This window comes from Lolium perenne, chromosome 5 (assembly GCF_019359855.2).
Source record: "Lolium perenne isolate Kyuss_39 chromosome 5, Kyuss_2.0, whole genome shotgun sequence".
NCBI lineage: Eukaryota > Viridiplantae > Streptophyta > Magnoliopsida > Poales > Poaceae > Lolium > Lolium perenne.
In genome coordinates, this window is record NC_067248.2 from 198,706,743 (window position 1) to 198,727,053 (window position 20,311).

Below are 20,311 nucleotides of genomic sequence, written 5' to 3' on the forward strand. Positions count from 1 at the left end.
ATATTTCCAACTGCGTCTTATCTATTTTCCTCTGTCACGCCGAACGCCGAATTATGTTCTTGATTAGCCATCGGCCCAAAACGAGTATCAACAAATATACTATTGAAAATTATGTGTCAAAGTGTAAACGTTGGAAAGCATAGTTTCCTTACGTTAATCAACGGAGGCAGATGCGTTTTTCATTGATAAAGTATTAGTGTAGACTACTATTTTTCAGTCTGCATCTAACCAATATGTTGATGGCTTTTCTTCCCTATTATTTTGCCTCGGTGCTTTTAGATACTAGTAAAGGTGCACGTGCCACACACGTATTATAATTTATGATAAAATAAAATATTATTATTTTGAATTGTCTTGTAGAGTCTCGATTCCTTATATTATCATCATTTAAATGTGAATCCACCAAAATTTCCGGTAGTTTGCTTCTAAAATCTATCATATTGACCTATTAATGAAGCAATTAACTAAATTTAGTTTTCAAATAAAAATGATAGAACATGGAATAAGTATCACGATATGGAGCAAAATATACCTATTCAGGAATGTCGGATAAAATATTCCCCGTGAAGTATTCCATGAATTTTATCATACAGATACCACACGATGAGCTGCATGATTACAGATTTTTTATGACACAAGATTTTACATATATATTCAATAAGGACAATAATTATTCGGAAAAAACCCTTCAAAATTGCCAAAAAAAAATTTAAGAACAATGTTTTTCTCTTTTTTTAGGGAAGAACAATGTTTTTCTCTTTATAGCTTATAGTATATGAAAAGAAAAAATATTCAGCCCACGGCCCACGCTCACCTGAAGGCCGACAGCCCGAGACGACCACGTCGCTCTCACTCTCTCCCTGTCCTTGCATTTGCACGCACTGGAGCAAATAGCACTGAAGTGAAAAAAAAATCGCACTCACCCACTGCTCCGTACATCTGCTCCAACGCCGGCGACCAGACCGCGGCTCCATGACCGGAGACCAACCCCGGCGGTGCTTCTTCTCCCCCACCCCGTCCCCCATCCCTGCAACACCCTGATCCCTCCTCTGAGCTCCAGCTCTCCCCCATCTCGCATCCCGTGTGACCGACGCCTCCACATCAATGACCACCTCCGGCCGGTGACCCGCGACTGGGAGGTGCTCGAGTTCTTCAGAGGCGGAAGCGGAGGCGTGGATCACCCAGCTTGCCCCCGCTCGCATGTCCCTCGAGTCAGCCGTCGCTGAGCGCCTACAGCTCGCGCTCGCCGTCCTCCTCCGCTGATATCTCCTCCCGTACATGGATAGTTGTCGAGCTCAGTCGCCGCTTCCAGGGCCAGGCCCTCTCATCACGCCTGAAGGTACTGGTGCTATATTGCCTGGTTCCTAACTTTTGCATCTTGCTGTAAATATTGAATTGTAATAATAATACAGTGCTAGGTTGTGCTTGATGTTCCGGTTTTGCATTGGGTCTTCCCGATAATGCTTGCTTAGCAATGCTTAATTTGTTGGCTGCACTATATTTGCTCTGTTTAGGAAATTGGGCATTCAATTTTCCGCACTGAAGATTGTTTTTTGTGTCATGTACTGTAATGGGTTCTTCTCTCTGTGGGTGAAAATAGATTAATGAATCTAATGTGCCGTAGGAATTCTAATCTTCAGCTAATCTATCTCTCAGCTAAGTTAAAGTCAAAAACTGATATGCAAAGATAGGGAACACTACCCATATGCCAGAATCTGCGATGGTAATGTCATTGTGTCTGTAACGTGAATTGAGATGTTGCTACTGTGAGTTCCCTTAGACGGTTATCAGAGAAAGCTTTGTGCTTCCTGTGTATGCGAGATAATTTTATCTGAATAACAGTAGTTGAATCTTTTCAGTTCATATGCCTTCTCCAAAATGTAAATAGGTTGGTTAGTGTATGCTTGTACATGAATCGTTTGCCATCTCAAAGTAATATGGCATTTCAGGGAGGGAAGAGCAAGCAGCAAACCAGGTGAGGAACCAAAGAGCAGGCAGAAGAAAACATAAATCAGTGAACTACGTTTCAAGGGTAATCTTCCATATACTCTCCATACTATAATTTGTTGCATGAATTGGATAAATTGCTACCCAGCTTTCTTATATGGTTATCCCAAATTCTACTTCAATGAGCTTTATGTACCATTTTAATGTGACATGGTTATCCCAAATATTTATATTTGTAAAGTAAATTCCGTAATGTCGCATATTGGTCTACCTGCTTTATGGTTGAGCGAACCATCTGCATAGGATTGCCATGAATCTGGTTGAGGAAGTTGAGATGCATTTGTCTGCTGCACAAATGGAGCCATGCCTAAAATATGATAGCAGATGATAAATTAGTATGACATATATATACTTGCATCCAAAATTACACCATGTATATGATAGCAGATGTTAAGAACGCATTACCTGTTGCAGGTGTCTGGGTGACTCCCGATTGTCCAACAGATGGTGTATGCCATATTGCGGTATCGTTATTGAGATTATCCAGTATAATTGCTTGTTTTTTAAGTTATCATGCTTCACGCCGGCGCCTTGAAATCTCATCTTTATGTCTAGCATAATATTCTCTATCCCTTTTCCTTTTGACCTCTTTATGATCTGCATGTACGACAAAATAAACTTTATATAACAGCAAGCGATTTAAACAAAGTCATTGTTGTTAGTCACCTAGGTTTTGCCCGTTGGTTATGTCCTGAATTGGAGTACGGTTCGATGATGACATGTTTTGTTATGCTTCCTTTGCCTGCAAAAGTAAATGGTATTAAAAGACTGCAGCATATGTGAAAATTTGAGCTTTGTAAAACACAGTAAACATAAAAGTTTGAAAAACCTAAGAAGAAATCTGAAGTAAGCATAACAGCTTCTTAGGTTTATCAGCTACCACTACAGAAAGCAGTCAAACATCCATCCTGGTTGCAAATGTGATGTCACTTTCCGTACTAACTTCTTCCCAGCTGTTTATATTTTTGAGATGCATGTGGCACACACGATTAATCGTCTTCTATTTGAGCTTTCATACTCATTTTTATTCCACTCTCTGTCATAGAATGTTGGAAAATATTTTCAAGACTTGGAATGCTGGAATTCTTGGTCCAGTGAGACTTTATGGCCAGAATGAGGGAAGAAGAGATCTCACATGGCAGAAATGAACTTATGAGGTAACATATGTCTTGTCGTGTCATGTCGAGTTTTAACCTTGTGTGTATCGGTCGAACTAATGAGTTATATCCTTTTGTTGCACATTTATTATTGATGGGAAATCCTTGTGTTATCAATGTACTCGCATGGCTAATATTATTTTCTTTCATAAGAGAGGATGAATCATCAATTTCCTTTTGAAGTTATTTTTTGGGTGCATTATCAATCGCCTTCCATGGTTAATTATTTCTTTTAGTAGAGAAGAAAAGATCCCTGGGTTTCCAATTTTGTGCTAATCAACGATTTTGCTAGCTGACATAATAGTTTATATGCACACGTGATCTGAAGAATAGGTGCGCCTTATCATACTGAATTTGCAGGTGGAACATCCACACACATGATGTTTAATTATTACTTTTTCAAGATGTGTATGAAACTGTGGCTCTGAAACATATAGTTGAGTTCTTTTATATCATTGCATTGTCCTAAATTGTTTTATGGCTGCTGCTCAAGGTAGTAATGCTGATGGGCCATGCAGCATGTCAATCTCTATCAGGCATGCCATGCAACTCCAAGTTAAGGCAGAGATGTTGATTTTGTGCGAGGACATGACCAGTGACCACCGGCCTAAAATATTCAAGAAGATCGAGGAGGTGAGGGGTGGCAATCAAATTCATAAGATTATGTTATTGTGTTTTAGATTCTTGAGATGTACTCATACATATACCACGGCCATTCGTCTTCCTCATGTACACATACATATACTTGCTGATTTCTGCTCCTCCTCTTCCTCGCCTACACTACTTGTAGATTGTAGACAATGGATATGATGCAATCCAACCTTTCCTAGTAATAGCTCTATGATAACGATTTATTTCATTTTAGCATGCAAAGATGTAAGGAAGAGGATGCTTGTATTTGTTTTATTACTTGATCGTCTCATGAACTGTATGCACCAAGTAAAACTATAGCTTGGGGCTTTAGGTGTAAGCAGGGCTGCTGCTTGTGTGTCTTTGTTGTACATAAGCCTGAAGTTTATGTTAGCTCTATTTCATTTTGAATTATAGACACAGATTTAGTCTTTGTTTGACACAACACATAGTTGAGTCTTGAACTAACTGTATTTCTTTGTAACTCTTTTCTATAATTCTGGTTAGATTCCGAATGTGAAGGAAAGGTGGTTCAATTGGACAACACTGAGGGGAATTAGCTTCATCTATCATTCATTCAACAAGATAACTTGTTACGTACAAATTGTCAGTATGATTAAATGGTACATTGCTTTTCTAATAGTCACAAGATTTAATTCTATTTGATGTAAGTTGTACATTGCTATTTCATTCCGGTACCTTGAAATTTGATGTGAAGCCGCGTGTGCAGGGATGTGAGGCAGCCTCCTTGGAGCAGCTGGAGTTGGAGGAGCAGCTGCCGACGGCAGGTGCTGGGCGGCGTCCTCGATGGTGTCGGCGGTGACGTCTTGTTGGTGATGATCCGCGATGGTATCCTTCGTGAAGGACTTGCTGGCGACGGTTGGCGGCAACTACGGTCTAGCTATTGACCATGGTGAGTTGATGGACATGGAGCAGTTCGAGTTGGCATGTGTAGGGCGACGGCGCTGTCGCTAGTCCGTGGTGCCGAAGGTCGCGAGGGCGCTGGGAGGCGACGGTCGTGCGGATGAAGATCGGCGAGGGGACGAAGGTCGGCCGGGGAGCTGCGAGGCGACAGTCGTGCGGGTGAAGATTGGCGAGGGGACGAAGGTCGGCCGGGGAGCTGCGAGGCGACGGTCGTGCGGGATGAAGGTGGGCATGTTTTGGTAACGGTTTTATTTGGAGATGCGTTAGTGGAGATTCGTCCGGACTGTTCAATTAACGTAACGATTGGAGATGGTTGTCCGTCCGGGCTGATCTAGACCATACGACCTGTTTTGGTTGGTTCTGATTTAATGGATCTGCCCCCTTCTGGGACCTTTTATATTAGTGGAGATGGAGATGGAGATGAACTGCACCGGATCAGAACTTCAATGTATGATTAACAAATTATTTGTTAGAGGTCTGCATTCTAGATGCCCATTTTCTTACAAAATGAGACACATAGTTTTGGATAAGGTAATTTAGAAAGAGACATTAAAACAATCATATATGCCAGATTTGGTTTGTCAACTTGAAAGCATAGCTGCAGAAGATGCTCATAAATTGCAATCCATTTTTTCCTTACAAAAGAACTGTATAAAAAATTAAAAATTACACTCTCCATTCTATATCAGTTGACGAAAGATTTTAGCGAACCTACACACAATGTCTAGTTTCAGCAAAATCTGACAAAATTGTGAGAACTAATTTGAACGGTCAGCTTTCAAAAAAGTCCTAGCTTTCCAAAAAAAAAGGGATTATATTATGGAACGGAAGTATTTTAATCATTCTGTTATTGGCTTAGTTTAGGTTCGGCCACTGGAACCCTTAAAATCTATATGAACTGTTGTTGTCTCTCACTTGGGCCAAAATCTGGCACACGTGACAGTCTATTTAAATAATAATATAAAACATTATAAAAAAATGTATCTAGAACTTTTTGGGTTATCGTACAAAAATAGAAAATATAAATTTCAAGAAATCGACTAAGGCAAGCATTTCAAGCAAAAAAATCATAACTATTCATATCTATAATTTTTAGGCTTTTCCATAATATTCCTTGATTTTTTTTACATATTTATCTCTTTATTTCTAAACATATAAAGTTTTCATTGCTACTCTTCCATTTCCATATTTTTCAAGAGATAATTCTTAAGATAGTTTTTGAGGGAAAAAAAATTAAGATGCTTTTTCCTCATGTTGTAATTGATCATTTTTATCTTTTTTTTCCTAAATTTTCTAAGCCCGTTTTTTGGTTGCAACGTCCACAATCGACCACCACCATGTCATATGGTCATATTGTATTCACTGTAGGGTCCAATGCGTGAATTATACATGCAACTATGTAAAAAAGTACGACTTTGAAACAAAGTCAAATATATCAAGTGGCAATTTTTTTGCTCCAAATTTGAAAATGGAGATCTAATAATTTCTTGTATAATTTGTTGGAAACATGGATCTTTTCGAGTTGACTATCGGCAAAGGTTGTGTTATCACCAGAATTTGACCGAGTCAGAGGTGGGCCGCGATCAAGATGGGCTTAAAGAATATACATGGAAGAAAGACGTGAATCGGCCTGTTATGCAAAGTTTGGGCTAGTTTGCCCGTGTATCTGTAACATAGTAGATTACGTGTCGGTTAGTTAGAGTTTGCCTCGTGCACGGTTGGGATTATTCCCACGTTAGAAAGTCTACGGACTATAAATATGTACCTAGGGTTTATGAAATAAACAACAACCATCGTTCAACACAAATCAATCTAGGCGCATCGCCAAACTCCTTCGTCTCGAGGGTTTCTTCCGGGTAAGCATCATGCTGCCTAGATCGCATCTTGCGATCTAGGCAGTACAAGTTTATTCGTTACCATGCGTTGCTCGTACTGAAGCCTTTTTGATGGCGAGCAACGTAGTTATCTTAGATGTGTTAGGGTTAGCATTGTTCTTCGTATCATATGCTGTCGTAGTGCAACCCTTATACATCTAGCCGCCCTTACACCTATCTTAGGTGTAAGGGCGGCACCCCGCTTGATCATTATTTAGTAGATCCGATCCGTTACGGTTGCTCCTTGTTCTTCAAGGATTAGTTTAATATCTGCAATAGTTAGCCCTTACAAAGGGTTGGAGGATCCAGCGACGCGTAGGGTGTAGTTTGCTAGCCCTAGACAGGATGTTCCGGGGATCAACCTCGTGTTGGTTTTTAGGCCTTGTCTAGGATCGGCTTACGATCACCGTACGTGACCGCGAGGCCCAATCGTGAGTAGGATGATCCGATTATGCGGTGAAAACCCTAAATCGTCGTAGATCGTTTTAGCTTTATCTTGATCAAGCAGGACCACCATATATTCGTACACCTCGTACGAATCATGGGTGGATCGGCTCCTTGAGCCGATTCACAGGATAACCTGAGAGCCGATCGAGGCTCGTATTTAATGTTTACGTGTATGCCATGCAGGAAACTAAGCGAGGCATCTCCATCACCTTCCTGACCAGGTATAGGTCAGGTGGCACGCCCTTGCATCAGCATCGGACGTGCGTGCCGGAGGCTTTGCGGGCCGTCGCTCGGAGGGACCAGGGCCAGCCGCAGCCCTAAGTTGTTCCCGGCTCTACTGTGTTGCCCGTCGCTGCTCGCCGGTGGGTTTCTGACCGCAACACATTCTGGCACGCCCGGTGGGACAATCTTCGACGTCAACCACATCGCCATCTACATCTGAGATGGCGGACGGCACCCCAGTCACGTACGAGGATCTGACCGACGAGCTCAAGAAGAAGTATGACGAGGTCAAAGCTATCCTCGAGGCCGACCTCATCGGCTCTTTTCACAGAACCCGTTCACATGGCATCAGGTGGAAGGGGTTCTCGCCTGATGGTGCGCTCGATGGGATAGACCTGTCCGCCCCGTCAGAAGAACGCACCAGGTCCCTGCGTCAGGAGATTAACTACATGGTGGCTCACTCGCTGCACCGCCACTCTGAGAACCTGGTGAACACTTTGGAGCGTGTCGCTCTCCGGGTGATCCAGGAGATCATGAGACACCAGTACTCTCCGTCAGGACCAGCTCTCGGGACATACCAGGGAGAGATGCCACTCCAGTCCTGTCCACCGCTGCCATTTGCGTTGGCAGCACCAGAAGTGCCGAATTCACCGGCATTCGTCGTCTACAAGATCGGTGGTGACCCTAGCGACTGCCAGTTCTTGCATGAGGCGCCTAAGGAGATCCCTCACGGGTACATGTGCACATATGTGCCGCATCATGTAATCGGGCACTCACAAACCAGGCCGTGACAGCAGGGACTTCTGGAAAAGCAGGAGGAACGTCAGCGACAGATCTTGAGAAGCAGATGCAGTTGGCTCAGAGCTGGAAAAGCAAGCATGGCTGGCTAAGTACGCCACCCCGGCGAATCTTCAGAGTTCGACTCCCGCAGCCAGCACCGCGGATCAAATCAGTACGATCCTGAGAGACCAGTTCGGCATGGTACCGAAAAGGAGGACAATCGGCTATTCCAAGCCGTACCCCGACGAGTACGAATTGGTCCCGCTACCACCCAAATATCGGCTCCCTGATTTCTCCAAATTCGAGTGGATCGGATGGTTCCAGCTCCATCGAGCATGTGAGCCGATATTTGGCACAGCTAGGAACGGCCTCAGCGTCGGATCCACTACGCGTGAGGTTCTTCGCACAGTCCCTCACGGGATCGGCTTTCGGGTGGTACACTTCGTTGCCACCGGACTCGATCCGGACTTGGAAGCAGTTGGAAGAACAGTTCCATATGCAGTTTCACTCAGAAGCTTCCGAGGCCGGCATTGCCGATCTAGCTCAAATACGTCAGAAGCGTGGAGAAACAGTGTCAGAATACATCCAGCGCTTCAGAAATCTGAGGAACCGATGTTATTCGGCTCGTGTGATCGAAAAAGAAGCGATCGAGTTGGCGGTGGTGGGCCTCGCCTCACAAATCAAGGATATGGCCTCCCAAGCAGACTACCCTTCACCGGCGCACATGGTTCGAAGCTGTCGACATATGAATAGCGCCACCCGGACTTGTACCAGGACAAATTCAAGCGTGCGGTAGTCCTGGTTGAGGCAGATGAAGACGAAGGCTCTGCGGGAGATCAAGAGGTAGCAGTGGCTGAATGGACTCGGGGGACAACCCCCGTGTCCTGCAAATGGGTAAAGCCACCAGGTCCGCCCAGAGGGTTCGATTTTGACGTGACCAAAACTGAGCAAATCTTCAACCTCTTACTCAAGGAGAAGCAGTTGAAGATACCCGAAGGCCTCAAAATCCCCACGGTACAGGAGCTGAATGGAAAGCCATACTGCAAATGGCATAACTCGGTCTCCCATGCCACCAACGACTGCAGGGTGTGGCGTCAGCAGATCCAAATGGCGATAGAACAAGGACGTCTGATTTTCAACCAGTACGCCATGAAGGTCGACACCCACCCCTTCCCCGCCGTTAACATGGTGGAGTGCACTTACCCTGAAGGTTGCCACCAGGATCCTCGTTCGGCATCAACATGGTAGGACACGGGCACCACTGGCAAGGATGGAGACGAGGGCAGCTGCTCTCGTAGCAAGGACACAGAGGAGGCCGCTCCACGCGATCGGCTCCGTCACGATGGCAAGCGCTACGTCACAGAGGGAGAAGTGAAGAACATAGGATATCAGCGACCCCTCTCTGATCACCTCCTCAATAAGTATGTGAGTCAATATAGCCAACGCCGACGATCCAGCGACGATGATGATAGAGACCGTTTGGCTGGGGACGCCAGGAGACATCGTCAGCATGATCGCGATGAGGAGGAGTACGAGCGCCGTGCCAAGGAAAAGTCGAGGGAGCAGGACGACGAGGATAGGCACTGGGACTGCCCCTTCTTCAGACACTGCTGGGATTCAGGAATGAGCCGATTGCCTACAATCGGCAATTGCCCAGAATGTAACCAGAAGAAGAAGGAGGCAGCTAACGCGTCCGTGTTCCAACGCTTAGGGCCTCTCCCACCTCGAAGCAAACGCGCTGAGTCCCCTCGGGTGGAAGATCTCGAGGATTCGGAAAACGAAGAAGAAGAAGAAGAAGACAGGTACCACCGGCCAAGGTGGTGCCCTGATGGACTCAGCCGTTCCCAAAAGCGTAGGGTTTAGCGATTGCGCGGCTTGGAGGAAGCCGAAAGGTTATACCTGCACACGCTAGGGAAGGCGCGGCCTGATCTGGCCGCGAAAATTCAGCGAACCCTGGATGAAGAGGGTCGACCACGGAAAATGGAGTGGCGCCCCAAGCAAAAGAAAGCCGATGATGAGACATCGGCTGGCACAAACATGGTGCTCGTCCTTCCGACGGAGTTTAGTGCTCCAGGATTACACGAGGCACCCAATTTTGACGACTGCGAGCACATCAACGTGACGAAAGGCAGGGTTAGGCTAGTCTTATCCACTGGCCTGACCATGTAGCAAGAGCAAACCGATGAGCAAACGTGGCGAGGCCGATCCTTGGGATCGGCCCCAAAGATCTATGAAGGAACGTTACAAAACCTTCATTTGAGCGATTCAATATGGAGGCCGATTCCAGCAATCGGCCAAAATTATCCTCACCACATGTTCTGCTTGGAATCTACTGGGCAGCGGTTTTACGTCGACTGATGAGTTAGGAAAAATCAACATTGGGCCTACCGGAGTCGACGTGCAAATACGATGCCTTGGCTAAATTACAGAGCCGATATCTGCAGTTCCCTGACAGATTCGGCTCGGGGGGGCACCTAATCAGGTGAACATGTGAGGCGAACATGTGCAGATGAACATGTGTGCAGTGAAATGTTGGGGGCCGATAGAAAAAAATCGGCCAGTAAAAAAAAATAGAAAGCCGATGCATGGCCATCGACTCAAGAGGTACAGCTGATATAAGCAGAAGCCCGATGGAGCAGTTGGTTTACAAGGAGAGGCTCTACTGGATGAATTCCTTTTCAAGACCTCCAACTCCTTCTGCAAGTCTGCATACCTATCCTAGGAGCATGAGCACAGCCGATAACGAATCAAGCGGCTATGGCGTTTTTGCCTGGCGTGGACTAAGGTGGCGGCTTGGTCGATGTCACTTTCAGAGGTTGTTACGTCCAGAGTCTTGGAGGGCATCAGAAATTCAAAACATCCTCACCGGAAGTTGCATCAGTCTGCCAAAGACGAGGAGCCGAGCTGATCAGCAAGGTGCAAAGGATTGAACTAGGAGGAGTCGGAAAGCCATTATGTTTGAGGTTTCTTAGTTCAAGGAACAGATTTGCTGATCTTTCCGAACCCTTTCAGTGCGTCGGTTCTTTGGGCGTAAGCTTCCCTGCCACGTTTTGATGGGAGCTGAAGAGGCTCGGGGGGCAGCTCGCCCTGAAAAATCTTTGCTCTGGAGAGCCGATTTGTTGGAATCGGCTGGTTCTGCATTATAACTCGGAAGCCGATGGTAACACATTTGGCTGATTCATTACTGTTCTCGCCTTGGATGAGGCTTGGGGGGCAACTCGCCCGAAAGGTTCTTGGCTCTGGAGAGCCAATTTGGTTGGAATTGGCTGGCTCTACATCGCAACTGTTCTGAAGAGTGGTGCTTTGTTACGGAGTTATCAGTTTCAGCATCCAAGCTGATTCAGCAACAGTTACAGGGCTCTCTTAAAGACGCCCGCTCAAGACCAAATCGCCGGCCTGCTGCGATCGGCTGTACCAAGTGCTATCGTCGTCGGCGGAGCTGGCTAACTCGGAGGGATGACTGAATTGGCCTGTCTCGCAGATTATCGGGAGAGACATTGAGCATTGGTTAGGCTAAAAATCGGCTAAGTCAGCATAAAGGACATCGGCAAAATCAAAGGAAGTTTTTCATTAATAATAAGATTTCTTACAAAGAGAAGCCGATTGTTCAACAAAAGGAACAGATTGCTACTGCTAATCCTATGCTAGTAGGTCCCTACTCTAAGGGCTGTTGCTGTCTTCGCCGTCGCTCGGGTAGCTGCCGTCATTGCTGCTGTCGACGAGTTCCTCGTTGCTGCTACTGTAACCTTCAGCGGAGGCTTCTTCCTCGTCATCATCATGGCCCCATCTGACCAGACGAGGTCCTCGGGTCGGCCCTCTGGCACGAAATCGAAGTCCCACTCCCGCTCGTCCCAATGCTTGGGAGCGCGCCTGTTATACGCCTCCATCTGGTTGTGCCCTGGGATCGACTCGCTTGAGGGAGAGGATTGGAGAGAAACGGAAGAGGAGGAAGAGGACGACATGGCTATGGAAGGAGGGGTTTTTTTTGGCTGACGGCTAATTTGGAGCAGGGGGGATGAAGAGGTGAACTGTTCGATGTTGTAAATAAAAGGGGATAGAATAGAGATTTATTGCTCGAGCAGTTTCCGAGGAGGTGGAGCCAAAATTGTCAAATCGTGCAGAGAAGTTGAGAAGGCAAGTCATCATGATGAAGAATACTGCAACGGTTCTGCTCTGCCACGACATGACCCGACGAAGAAAAAGCAGAGTGATTTTGGAATTATCAATTCCAAAACCAGGGGGCATGTGTTATCACCAGAATTTGACCGAGTCAGAGGTGGGCCGCGATCAAGATGGGCTTAAAGAATATACATGGAAGAAAGACGTGAATCGGCCTGTTATGCAAAGTTTGGGCTAGTTTGCCCGTGTATCTGTAACATAGTAGATTACGTGTCGGTTAGTTAGAGTTTGCCTCGTGCACGGTTGGGATTATTTCCACGTTAGAAAGTCTACGGACTATAAATATGTACCTAGGGTTTATGAAATAAACAACAACCATCGTTCAACACAAATCAATCTAGGCGCATCGCCAAACTCCTTCGTCTCGAGGGTTTCTTCCGGGTAAGCATCATGCTGCCTAGATCGCATCTTGCGATCTAGGCAGTACAAGTTTATTCGTTACCATGCGTTGCTCGTACTGAAGCCTTTTTGATGGCGAGCAACGTAGTTATCTTAGATGTGTTAGGGTTAGCATTGTTCTTCGTATCATACGCTGTCGTAGTGCAACCCTTATATATCTAGCCGCCCTTACACCTATCTTAGGTGTAAGGGCGGTACCCCGCTTGATCATTATTTAGTAGATCCGATCCGTTACGGTTGCTCCTTGTTCTTCAAGGATTAGTTTAATATCTGCAATAGTTAGGCCTTACAAAGGGTTGGAGGATCCAGCGACGCGTAGGGTGTAGTTTGCTAGCCCTAGACAGGATGTTCCGGGGATCAACCTCGTGTTGGTTTTTAGGCCTTGTCTAGGATCGGCTTACGATCACCGTACGTGACCGCGAGGCCCAATCGTGAGTAGGATGATCCGATTATGCGGTGAAAACCCTAAATCGTCGTAGATCGTTTTAGCTTTATCTTGATCAAGCAGGACCACCATATATTCGTACACCTCGTACGAATCATGGGTGGATCGGCTCCTTGAGCCGATTCACAGGATAACCTGAGAACCGATCGATGCTCGTATTTAATGTTTACGTGTATGCCATGCAGGAAACTAAGCGAGGCATCTCCATCACCTTCCTGACCAGGTATAGGTCAGGTGGCACGCTCTTGCATCAGCATCGGATGTGCGTGCCGGAGGCTTTGCGGGCCGTCGCTCGGAGGGACCAGGGCCAGCCGCAGCCCTAAGTTGTTCCCGGCTCTACTGTGTTGCCCGTCGCTGCTCGCCGGTGGGTTTCTGACCGCAACAGGTTGTCTAGGACCTCTTTGATTTAGATGATGTTTATAGAAAAAAATGGAGGATTTAAATCCTTAGAATTAATGTCTATGATCATTTTGATTTGTATGTTTTAATCATATGGATATTTTTCCTAACTATACATTTCTGCACAATAGTTTGCAGGAATCCCTCATATCAACTTATTGGAAATTTTCATTTGGTTTTTGATAGTTATATGGGCATGGCATTATAATCGTACACATATATGTTCTGGATTTTTTGTTATGAGAAAAATAATCCCCAAATCTCCATTTTCGCTAACATTGCAAAAAAAAAAAGTTTAACTATAGTAAATTTTATTAATACTATTCAGCGATATGCATTGCCTTGTATATACTCCATTGGATCCACATATCAACAAAAAATGCTCTAAATCTCCACATATGATGGGCCTTTGGTAAACTCTAGCAATGGAACCCTAACTGTAGAAGGTTCTTCTGTCATTGGAAAAAACCTAGAAGCCTCTTCCTTCACATAATACCACAATGACATGAGAATATTTGTTGCATCATACAAAATACTTTATCTTACCAAACGAGATAATTTTGTAAGTTTCGATGATGTACGGCATCGTCATGGAGGCGATCGACGACGCCGGGCTCCGCGGCCAGGCGCACCCCTGCGACTACCTCAACTTCTTCTGCCTCGGGAACCGGGAGACGCCGCGCCCAGGTGAGTATGTGCCGCCGGTGAAGCCGGAGGAGGGCACGGACTACTGGCGAGCGCAGGCGAGCCGTCGGGGCCCAATCTACGTGCACGCCAAGCTCATGATCGGTACGCGCTGCCTACGACATCGATTAATTTTGTCACGCCATGTCGCCATTTTCTCGAGCTCTCATGTCTCGCTGTTGTGCAGTGGACGACGAATATGTCATCGTGGGCTCGGCGAACCTAAACGAGCGGTCGCTGGCCGGCAACCGGGACAGCGAGATCGCGCAGGGGAGCTACCAACCGGCGCACCTGAACGGGTCGGATGGCGGGCGCGCCCTGGGCGTCGTGCACGCGTTCCGGACGTCTCTGTGGCACGAGCACCTAATGAACGACGTCGGCGCCGGTGCCGGCGTGGCCGTGTCAGCGGAGCCTGAGAGCGTGGAGTGCGTACACGCGGTGCGGCGCACGGCGGAGGAGCTGTGGGATGCGTACACGCAGGACAGGGTGGAGGACCTGCGGGGGCACCTGCTGCCGTTCCCGATCAGCGTGTCAGAGTTCGGGGAGGTAACAGACCTGCCGGCGGACGGCTGCTTCCCGGACACCAAAGCGCCGGTGAAGGGGAGGAAGTCGGCCACACTCCCGGCCATCCTAACAACTTGAGGCTGCTCTTGTGTCACCTGCACGGTAGTAACGTTCACAAGAACTGGGTCACATGAGTACTTGCGCGACGACATTTGTTCAATATTTTATATTTATATGCTTTTACTACTACAAGCTTTGAAATATTGGACGATTATCATGTAAATTTACAAAATTGTATATATAATGTAACCAAAATGCATTATATATGAGAACTTATATATTTTAGTTAACTATATTTACCATGTAAGAGCAAGTACAATAAGGCCTAGTCAGCTGGCTATAAGGATTAAAATAGTATATTATTGTTTAGTTGGAGGAGAGAGAGGAGGAGAGAGAAGGAGAGTGGGCTCTTATGCAAGAGTCAGCTCTAGCACGTGCTCCTAGGCACTTTGTGAGAGTGAAAGGTGGGTCATACATTGATAAAGTACTACATTTTTATAGCTCACTATTGTATGTGTTGGCTCTAAATTGGCTACGGATGACATGGTGATACGTCCCAAACGTATCTATAAATTCTTATGTTTCATGCTATTTTTATGATGATACTCACATGTTTTATATACATTATATGTCATATTTATGTATTTTCCGGCACTAACCTATTGACGAGATGCCGAAGAGCCAGTTGTTGTTTTCTGCTGTTTTTGGTTTCAGAAATCCTAGTATGGAAATATTCTCGGAATTGGACGAAATCAACGCCCAGGGGCCTATTTTTCCACGAAGCTTCCAGAAGTCCGAAGAGGAAACGAAGTGGGGCCACGAGGCGATGCCACACTAGGGCGGCGCGGCCCAGCCCCTGGCCGCGCGGCCCTGTTGTGTGGGCCCCTCGTGACGCCCCTTGACCTGCCCTTCCGCCTACATATAGTCTTCGTCGCGAAACCCCCAGTACCGAGAGCCACGATACGGAAAACCTTCCAGAGACGCAACCGCCGCAAATCCCAACTCGGGGGATTCAGGAGATCGCCTCCGGCACCCTGCCGGAGAGGGGAATCATCTCCCGGAGGACTCTTCATCGCCATGATCGCCTTCGGATTGATGTGTGAGTAGTTCACCCCTGGACTATGGGTCTATAGCAGTAGCTAGATGGTCGTCTTCTCCTAATTGTGCTATCATGTTCGATCTTGTGAGCTGCCTATCATGATCAAGATCGTCTATTTGTAATCCTACATGTTGTGTTTGTTGGGATCCGATGAATATTGAATACTATGTCAAGTTGATTATCAATCTATCATATATGTTGTTTATGTTCTTGCATGCTCTCCGTTGCTAGTAGAGGCTCTGGCCAAGTTGATACTTGTAACTCCAAGAGGGAGTATTTATGCTCGATAGTGGGTTCATGCCTCCATTAAATCTGGGACAGTGACAGAAAGTTCTAAGGTTGTGGATGTGCTGTTGCCACTAGGGATAAAACATCGATGCTTTGTCTAAGGATATTTGTGTTGATTACATTACGCACCATACGTAATGCAATTGTCTGTTGCTTGCAACTTAAGACCGGAAGGGGTTCGGATGATAACCTGAATGTGGACTTTTTTAGTCATAGATGCATGCTGGATAGCGGTCTATGTACTTTGTCGTAATGCCCTGATTAAATCTCATAGTACTCATCATGATATATGTATGTGCATTGTTATGCCTTCTTTATTTGTCAATTGTCCAACTGTAATTTGTTCACCCAACATCTATTTATCTTATGGGAGAGACACCACTAGTGAACTGTGGACCCCGGTCCTATTCTTTACATCTGAAATACAATCTACTGCAATTGTTCTTTACTGTTCTTCGCAAACAACCATCATCTTCTACACAATACGGTTAATCCTTTGTTCACAGCAAGCCGGTGAGATTGACAACCTCACTGTTACGTTGGGGCAAAGTACTTTGGTTGTGTTGTGCAGGTTCCACGTGTTGGAGATATGCCCAAGAGGCAATAATAAAAGTGGTTATTATATATATTTATGTTTATGATAAATGTTTATATACCATGCTATAATTGTATTAACCGAAACATTGATACATGTGTGTTATGTAAACAACAATGAGTCCCTAGTAAAGCCTCTTAACTAGCTTGTTGATTAATAGATGATTAGTTTCATAATCATGAACATTGGATGTTATTAATAACAAGGTTATATTATTATATGAATGATGTAATGGACACACCCAATTAAGCGTAGCATAAGATCACGTCATTAAGTTATTTGCTATAAGCTTTCGATACATAGTTACCTAGTCCTTTCGATCATGAGATCATGTAAATCACTTATACCGGAAAGGTACTTTGATTACATCAAACGCCACTGCGTAAATGAGTGGTTATAAAGGTGGGATTAAATATCTGGAAAGTATGAGTTGAGGCATATGGATCAACAGTGGGATTTGTCCATCCCGATGACGGATAGATATACTCTGGGCCCTCTCGGTGGAATGTCGTCTAATGTCTTGCAAGCATATGAATAAGTTCATAAGAGACCACATACCACGGTACGAGTAAAGAGTACTTGTCAGGAGACGAGGTTGAACAAGGTATAGAGTGATACCGATGATCAAACCTCGGACAAGTAAAATATCGCGTGACAAAGGGAATTGGTATCGTATGTGAATGGTTCATTCGATCACTAAGTCATCGTTGAATATGTGGGAGCCATTATGGATCTCCAGATCCTGCTATTGGTTATTGGTCGGAGAGAGATCTCAACCATGTCTACATAGTTCGTGAACCGTAGGGTGACACACTTAAGGTTTGATGTTGTAATAGTAGAACTTGAATATGGAATGGAGTTCGAAGTATTGTTCGAAGTCTCGGATGGGATCCCAGACATCACGAGGAGTTCCGGAATGGTCCGGAGAATAAGATTCATATATAGGAAGTCATTTTATAAGTTTGAAAATGATCCGGTGCATTTATGGAAGGTTCTAGAAGGTTCTAGAAAAGTCCGGAAGAAATCACTAAGGAAGGAGGAGTCCCGGAGGGACTCCACCTCCCCATGGCCGGCCAACCCTAGAGGGGGGAGTCCAAGGTGGACTCCACCAAGGGGGCCGGCCACCCCCCTTCATGGAAGGGTGGGAATCCCACTTGGGTGGGAGTCCCACCTTGGGTAGGTTTCCCTACTACATGGAAGGTTTTTGGTTCGGGTCTTATTCGAAGACTTGTAGTCCAACACTTGGGGTTCCACCTATATAATGAGGGGCATAGGGGAGGGGGCCGGCCACCACAAGCCACCAAGCTGGCCGCACCCATAGAGGCCGGCCACCCCCTCTCCCAAACCCTAGCCGCCCCCCTCTCTCCTCCACCTCTCCCGCACGCTTCTGGAGTTCTCCATCGCCACCGCCACCACGCCATCGTGCTGCCGGATTCAAGGAGGAGCTACTACTTCCGCTGCCCGCTGGAACGGGGAGAAGGACATCGTCTTCATCAACACCGAACGTGTGACCGAGTACGGAGGTGCTGCCCGATCGTGGCGCCGTGATCAAGATCTTCTACGCGCTTTTGCAAGCGGCAAGTGATCGTCTACCGCAGCAACAAGAGCCTCATCTTGTAGGCTTTGGAAATCTTCAATGGTGAGTCTCGATGATCTCCTCGTTGCTCCCGTCTTCTAGATTGCATCTTGGCTTGGATTGCGTTCTCGCGGTAGGAAATTTTTTGTTTTCTATGCAACGAATCCCTACAGTGGTATCAGAGCCGTATCTATGCATAGATGGTTGCACGAGTAGAACACAATGGTTTTGTGGGCGTTGATGTTTTTGTTGTCTTTAGTTTGAGTACTTTGCATCTTTGTGGCATAGTGGGATGAAGCGGCTCGGGCTAACTTTACATGACCGCGTTCATGAGATTTGCTCCACGCTCGACATGCAACTTGTATTGCATAAGTGGCTTTGCGGGTGTCTGTCTCTCCTACTATAGTGAAGATTCAATTTACTCTTCTATTGACAACACTAGTATCACCGTTGTGGTTCATGTTCGTAGGTAGATTGGATCTCACTCGAAAACCCTAAACCACGTAAAATATGCAAACCAAATTAGAGAACGTCTAACTTGTTTTTGCAGGGTTTGGTGATGTGATATGGCCATAATGTGATGATGACTATGTATGAGATGATCATTATTGTATTGTGGCAACCGGCAGGAGCCTTATGGTTGTCTTTAAATTTCATGTTGAGTAGTATTTCAAAGTAGTTGTAATAGTTCCTACATGGAGGACAATCATGAAGACGGCGCCATTGACCTTGGTGCTTCGCCGACGATGATGGAGATCATGCCCGTTGATGATGAAGATCATGTCCGTGCTTTGGAGATGAAGATCAAAGGCGCAAAGACAAAAGGGCCATATCATATCACATATGAACTGCATGTGATGTTAATCCTTTATGCATCTTATTTTGCTTAGATCGCGACGGTAGCATTATAAGATGATCCCTCTCACTAAAATATCAAGATAATAAAGTGTTCATCCTTAGTAGCACCGTTGCCAAGACTTGTCGTTTCAAAGCATCTCGTGATGATCGGGTGTGATAGACTCAACAAGTGCATATAACGGGTGCAAGCCAGTTTTGCACATGCGAATACTAAGGTGGCCTTGACGAGCCTAGCATGTACAGACATGGTCTCGGAACACGTGATACCGAAAGGTAGAGCATGAATCATATGATTGATATGATGAACACTTTGAATGTTCGCCATTGAAATTACATCTTGTCTCGTGATGATCGGACTTGGTGTGGCGAATTTGGTTCGTGTGATCACTAAGACAATGCGAGGGATATTGTTTTGAGTGGGAGTTCACCTAGTTTTTAATTATGTTGAATTAAAATTTGAACTCAATTTGTCATAAACATTAGTCTAAACTATTGCAAATATATGTTGTAGATATGGCGTCCCCAATCAATTTTAACCAGTTCCTAGAGAAAGAAAAGCTTAAGAGCAACGGTAGCAACTTCACCGACTGGTTCCGTCATGTGAGGATCTTCCTCAATGGCGGAAATCTGCAATATGTGCTTGATGCATGATGGCGTGTAACTCACACGTTCGTTGGGAACCCCAAGAGGAAGGTATGATGCGCACAGCAGCAAGTTTTCCCTCAGAAAGAAACCAAGGTTTATCGAACCAGGAGGAGCCAAGAAGCACGTTGAAGGTTGATGGCGGCGGGATGTAGTGCGGCGCAACACCAGGGATTCCGGCGCCAACGTGGAACCTGCACAACACAACCAAAGTACTTTGCCCCAACGAAACAGTGAGGTTGTCAATCTCACCGGCTTGCTGTAACAAAGGATTAACCGTATTGTGTGGAAGATGATTGTTTGCGAGAAAACGAGAACAAAGATTGGCAAGAGATTGTATTTCAGTATAGAGAATTGGACCGGGGTCCACAGTTCACTAGAGGTGTCTCTCCCATAAGATAAACAGCATGTTGGGTGAACAAATTACAGTTGGGCAATTGACAAATAAAGAGGGCATGACCATGCACATACATATTATGATGAGTATAGTGAGATTTAATTGGGCATTACGACAAAGTACATAGACCGCCATCTAGCATGCA

The 20,311-nt window shown here is 45.7% G+C and overlaps 1 protein-coding gene and 1 long non-coding RNA gene across 4 annotated transcripts; both read left to right on the plus strand.

Annotated features, from left to right (window-relative positions):
- Positions 1 to 860: 860 nt before the first annotated feature.
- LOC127301541 (uncharacterized) lies at positions 861 to 5,226 on the plus strand. Of its 3 annotated transcripts, XR_007852177.2 has the most exons (7): positions 865 to 1,339; positions 1,950 to 2,032; positions 2,422 to 2,471; positions 3,053 to 3,164; positions 3,658 to 3,797; positions 4,302 to 4,417; positions 4,525 to 5,226. It is a non-coding gene; the product is annotated as an uncharacterized lncRNA (long non-coding RNA). The 3 variants fall into 3 exon arrangements; XR_011745411.1 differs by having other exon boundaries at positions 861 to 1,339; positions 2,422 to 3,164; XR_007852178.1 differs by lacking the exon at positions 2,422 to 2,471 and having other exon boundaries at positions 866 to 1,339.
- An 8,809-nt stretch (positions 5,227 to 14,035) lies between these two features.
- Positions 14,036 to 14,846, plus strand: LOC127298155 (phospholipase D alpha 1-like). Its single transcript, XM_051328096.2, has 2 exons — positions 14,036 to 14,252; positions 14,335 to 14,846. Exons 1-2 carry the CDS (start codon positions 14,036 to 14,038, stop codon positions 14,787 to 14,789), a joined length of 672 nt encoding a protein of 223 aa, XP_051184056.1. The 3' UTR covers positions 14,790 to 14,846.
- The last annotated feature ends 5,465 nt before the right edge of the window (positions 14,847 to 20,311 follow it).

Excerpts from the sequence above, each read along its gene's own strand:
- LOC127298155 (XM_051328096.2), top strand. The coding sequence starts at position 14,036 with ATGATGTACGGCATCGTCATGGAGGCGATCGACGACGCCGGGCTCCGC. Across the intron at positions 14,253-14,334 it reads GCACGCCAAGCTCATGATCG|TGGACGACGAATATGTCATC; the intron begins GTACGCGCTGCC and ends GCTGTTGTGCAG.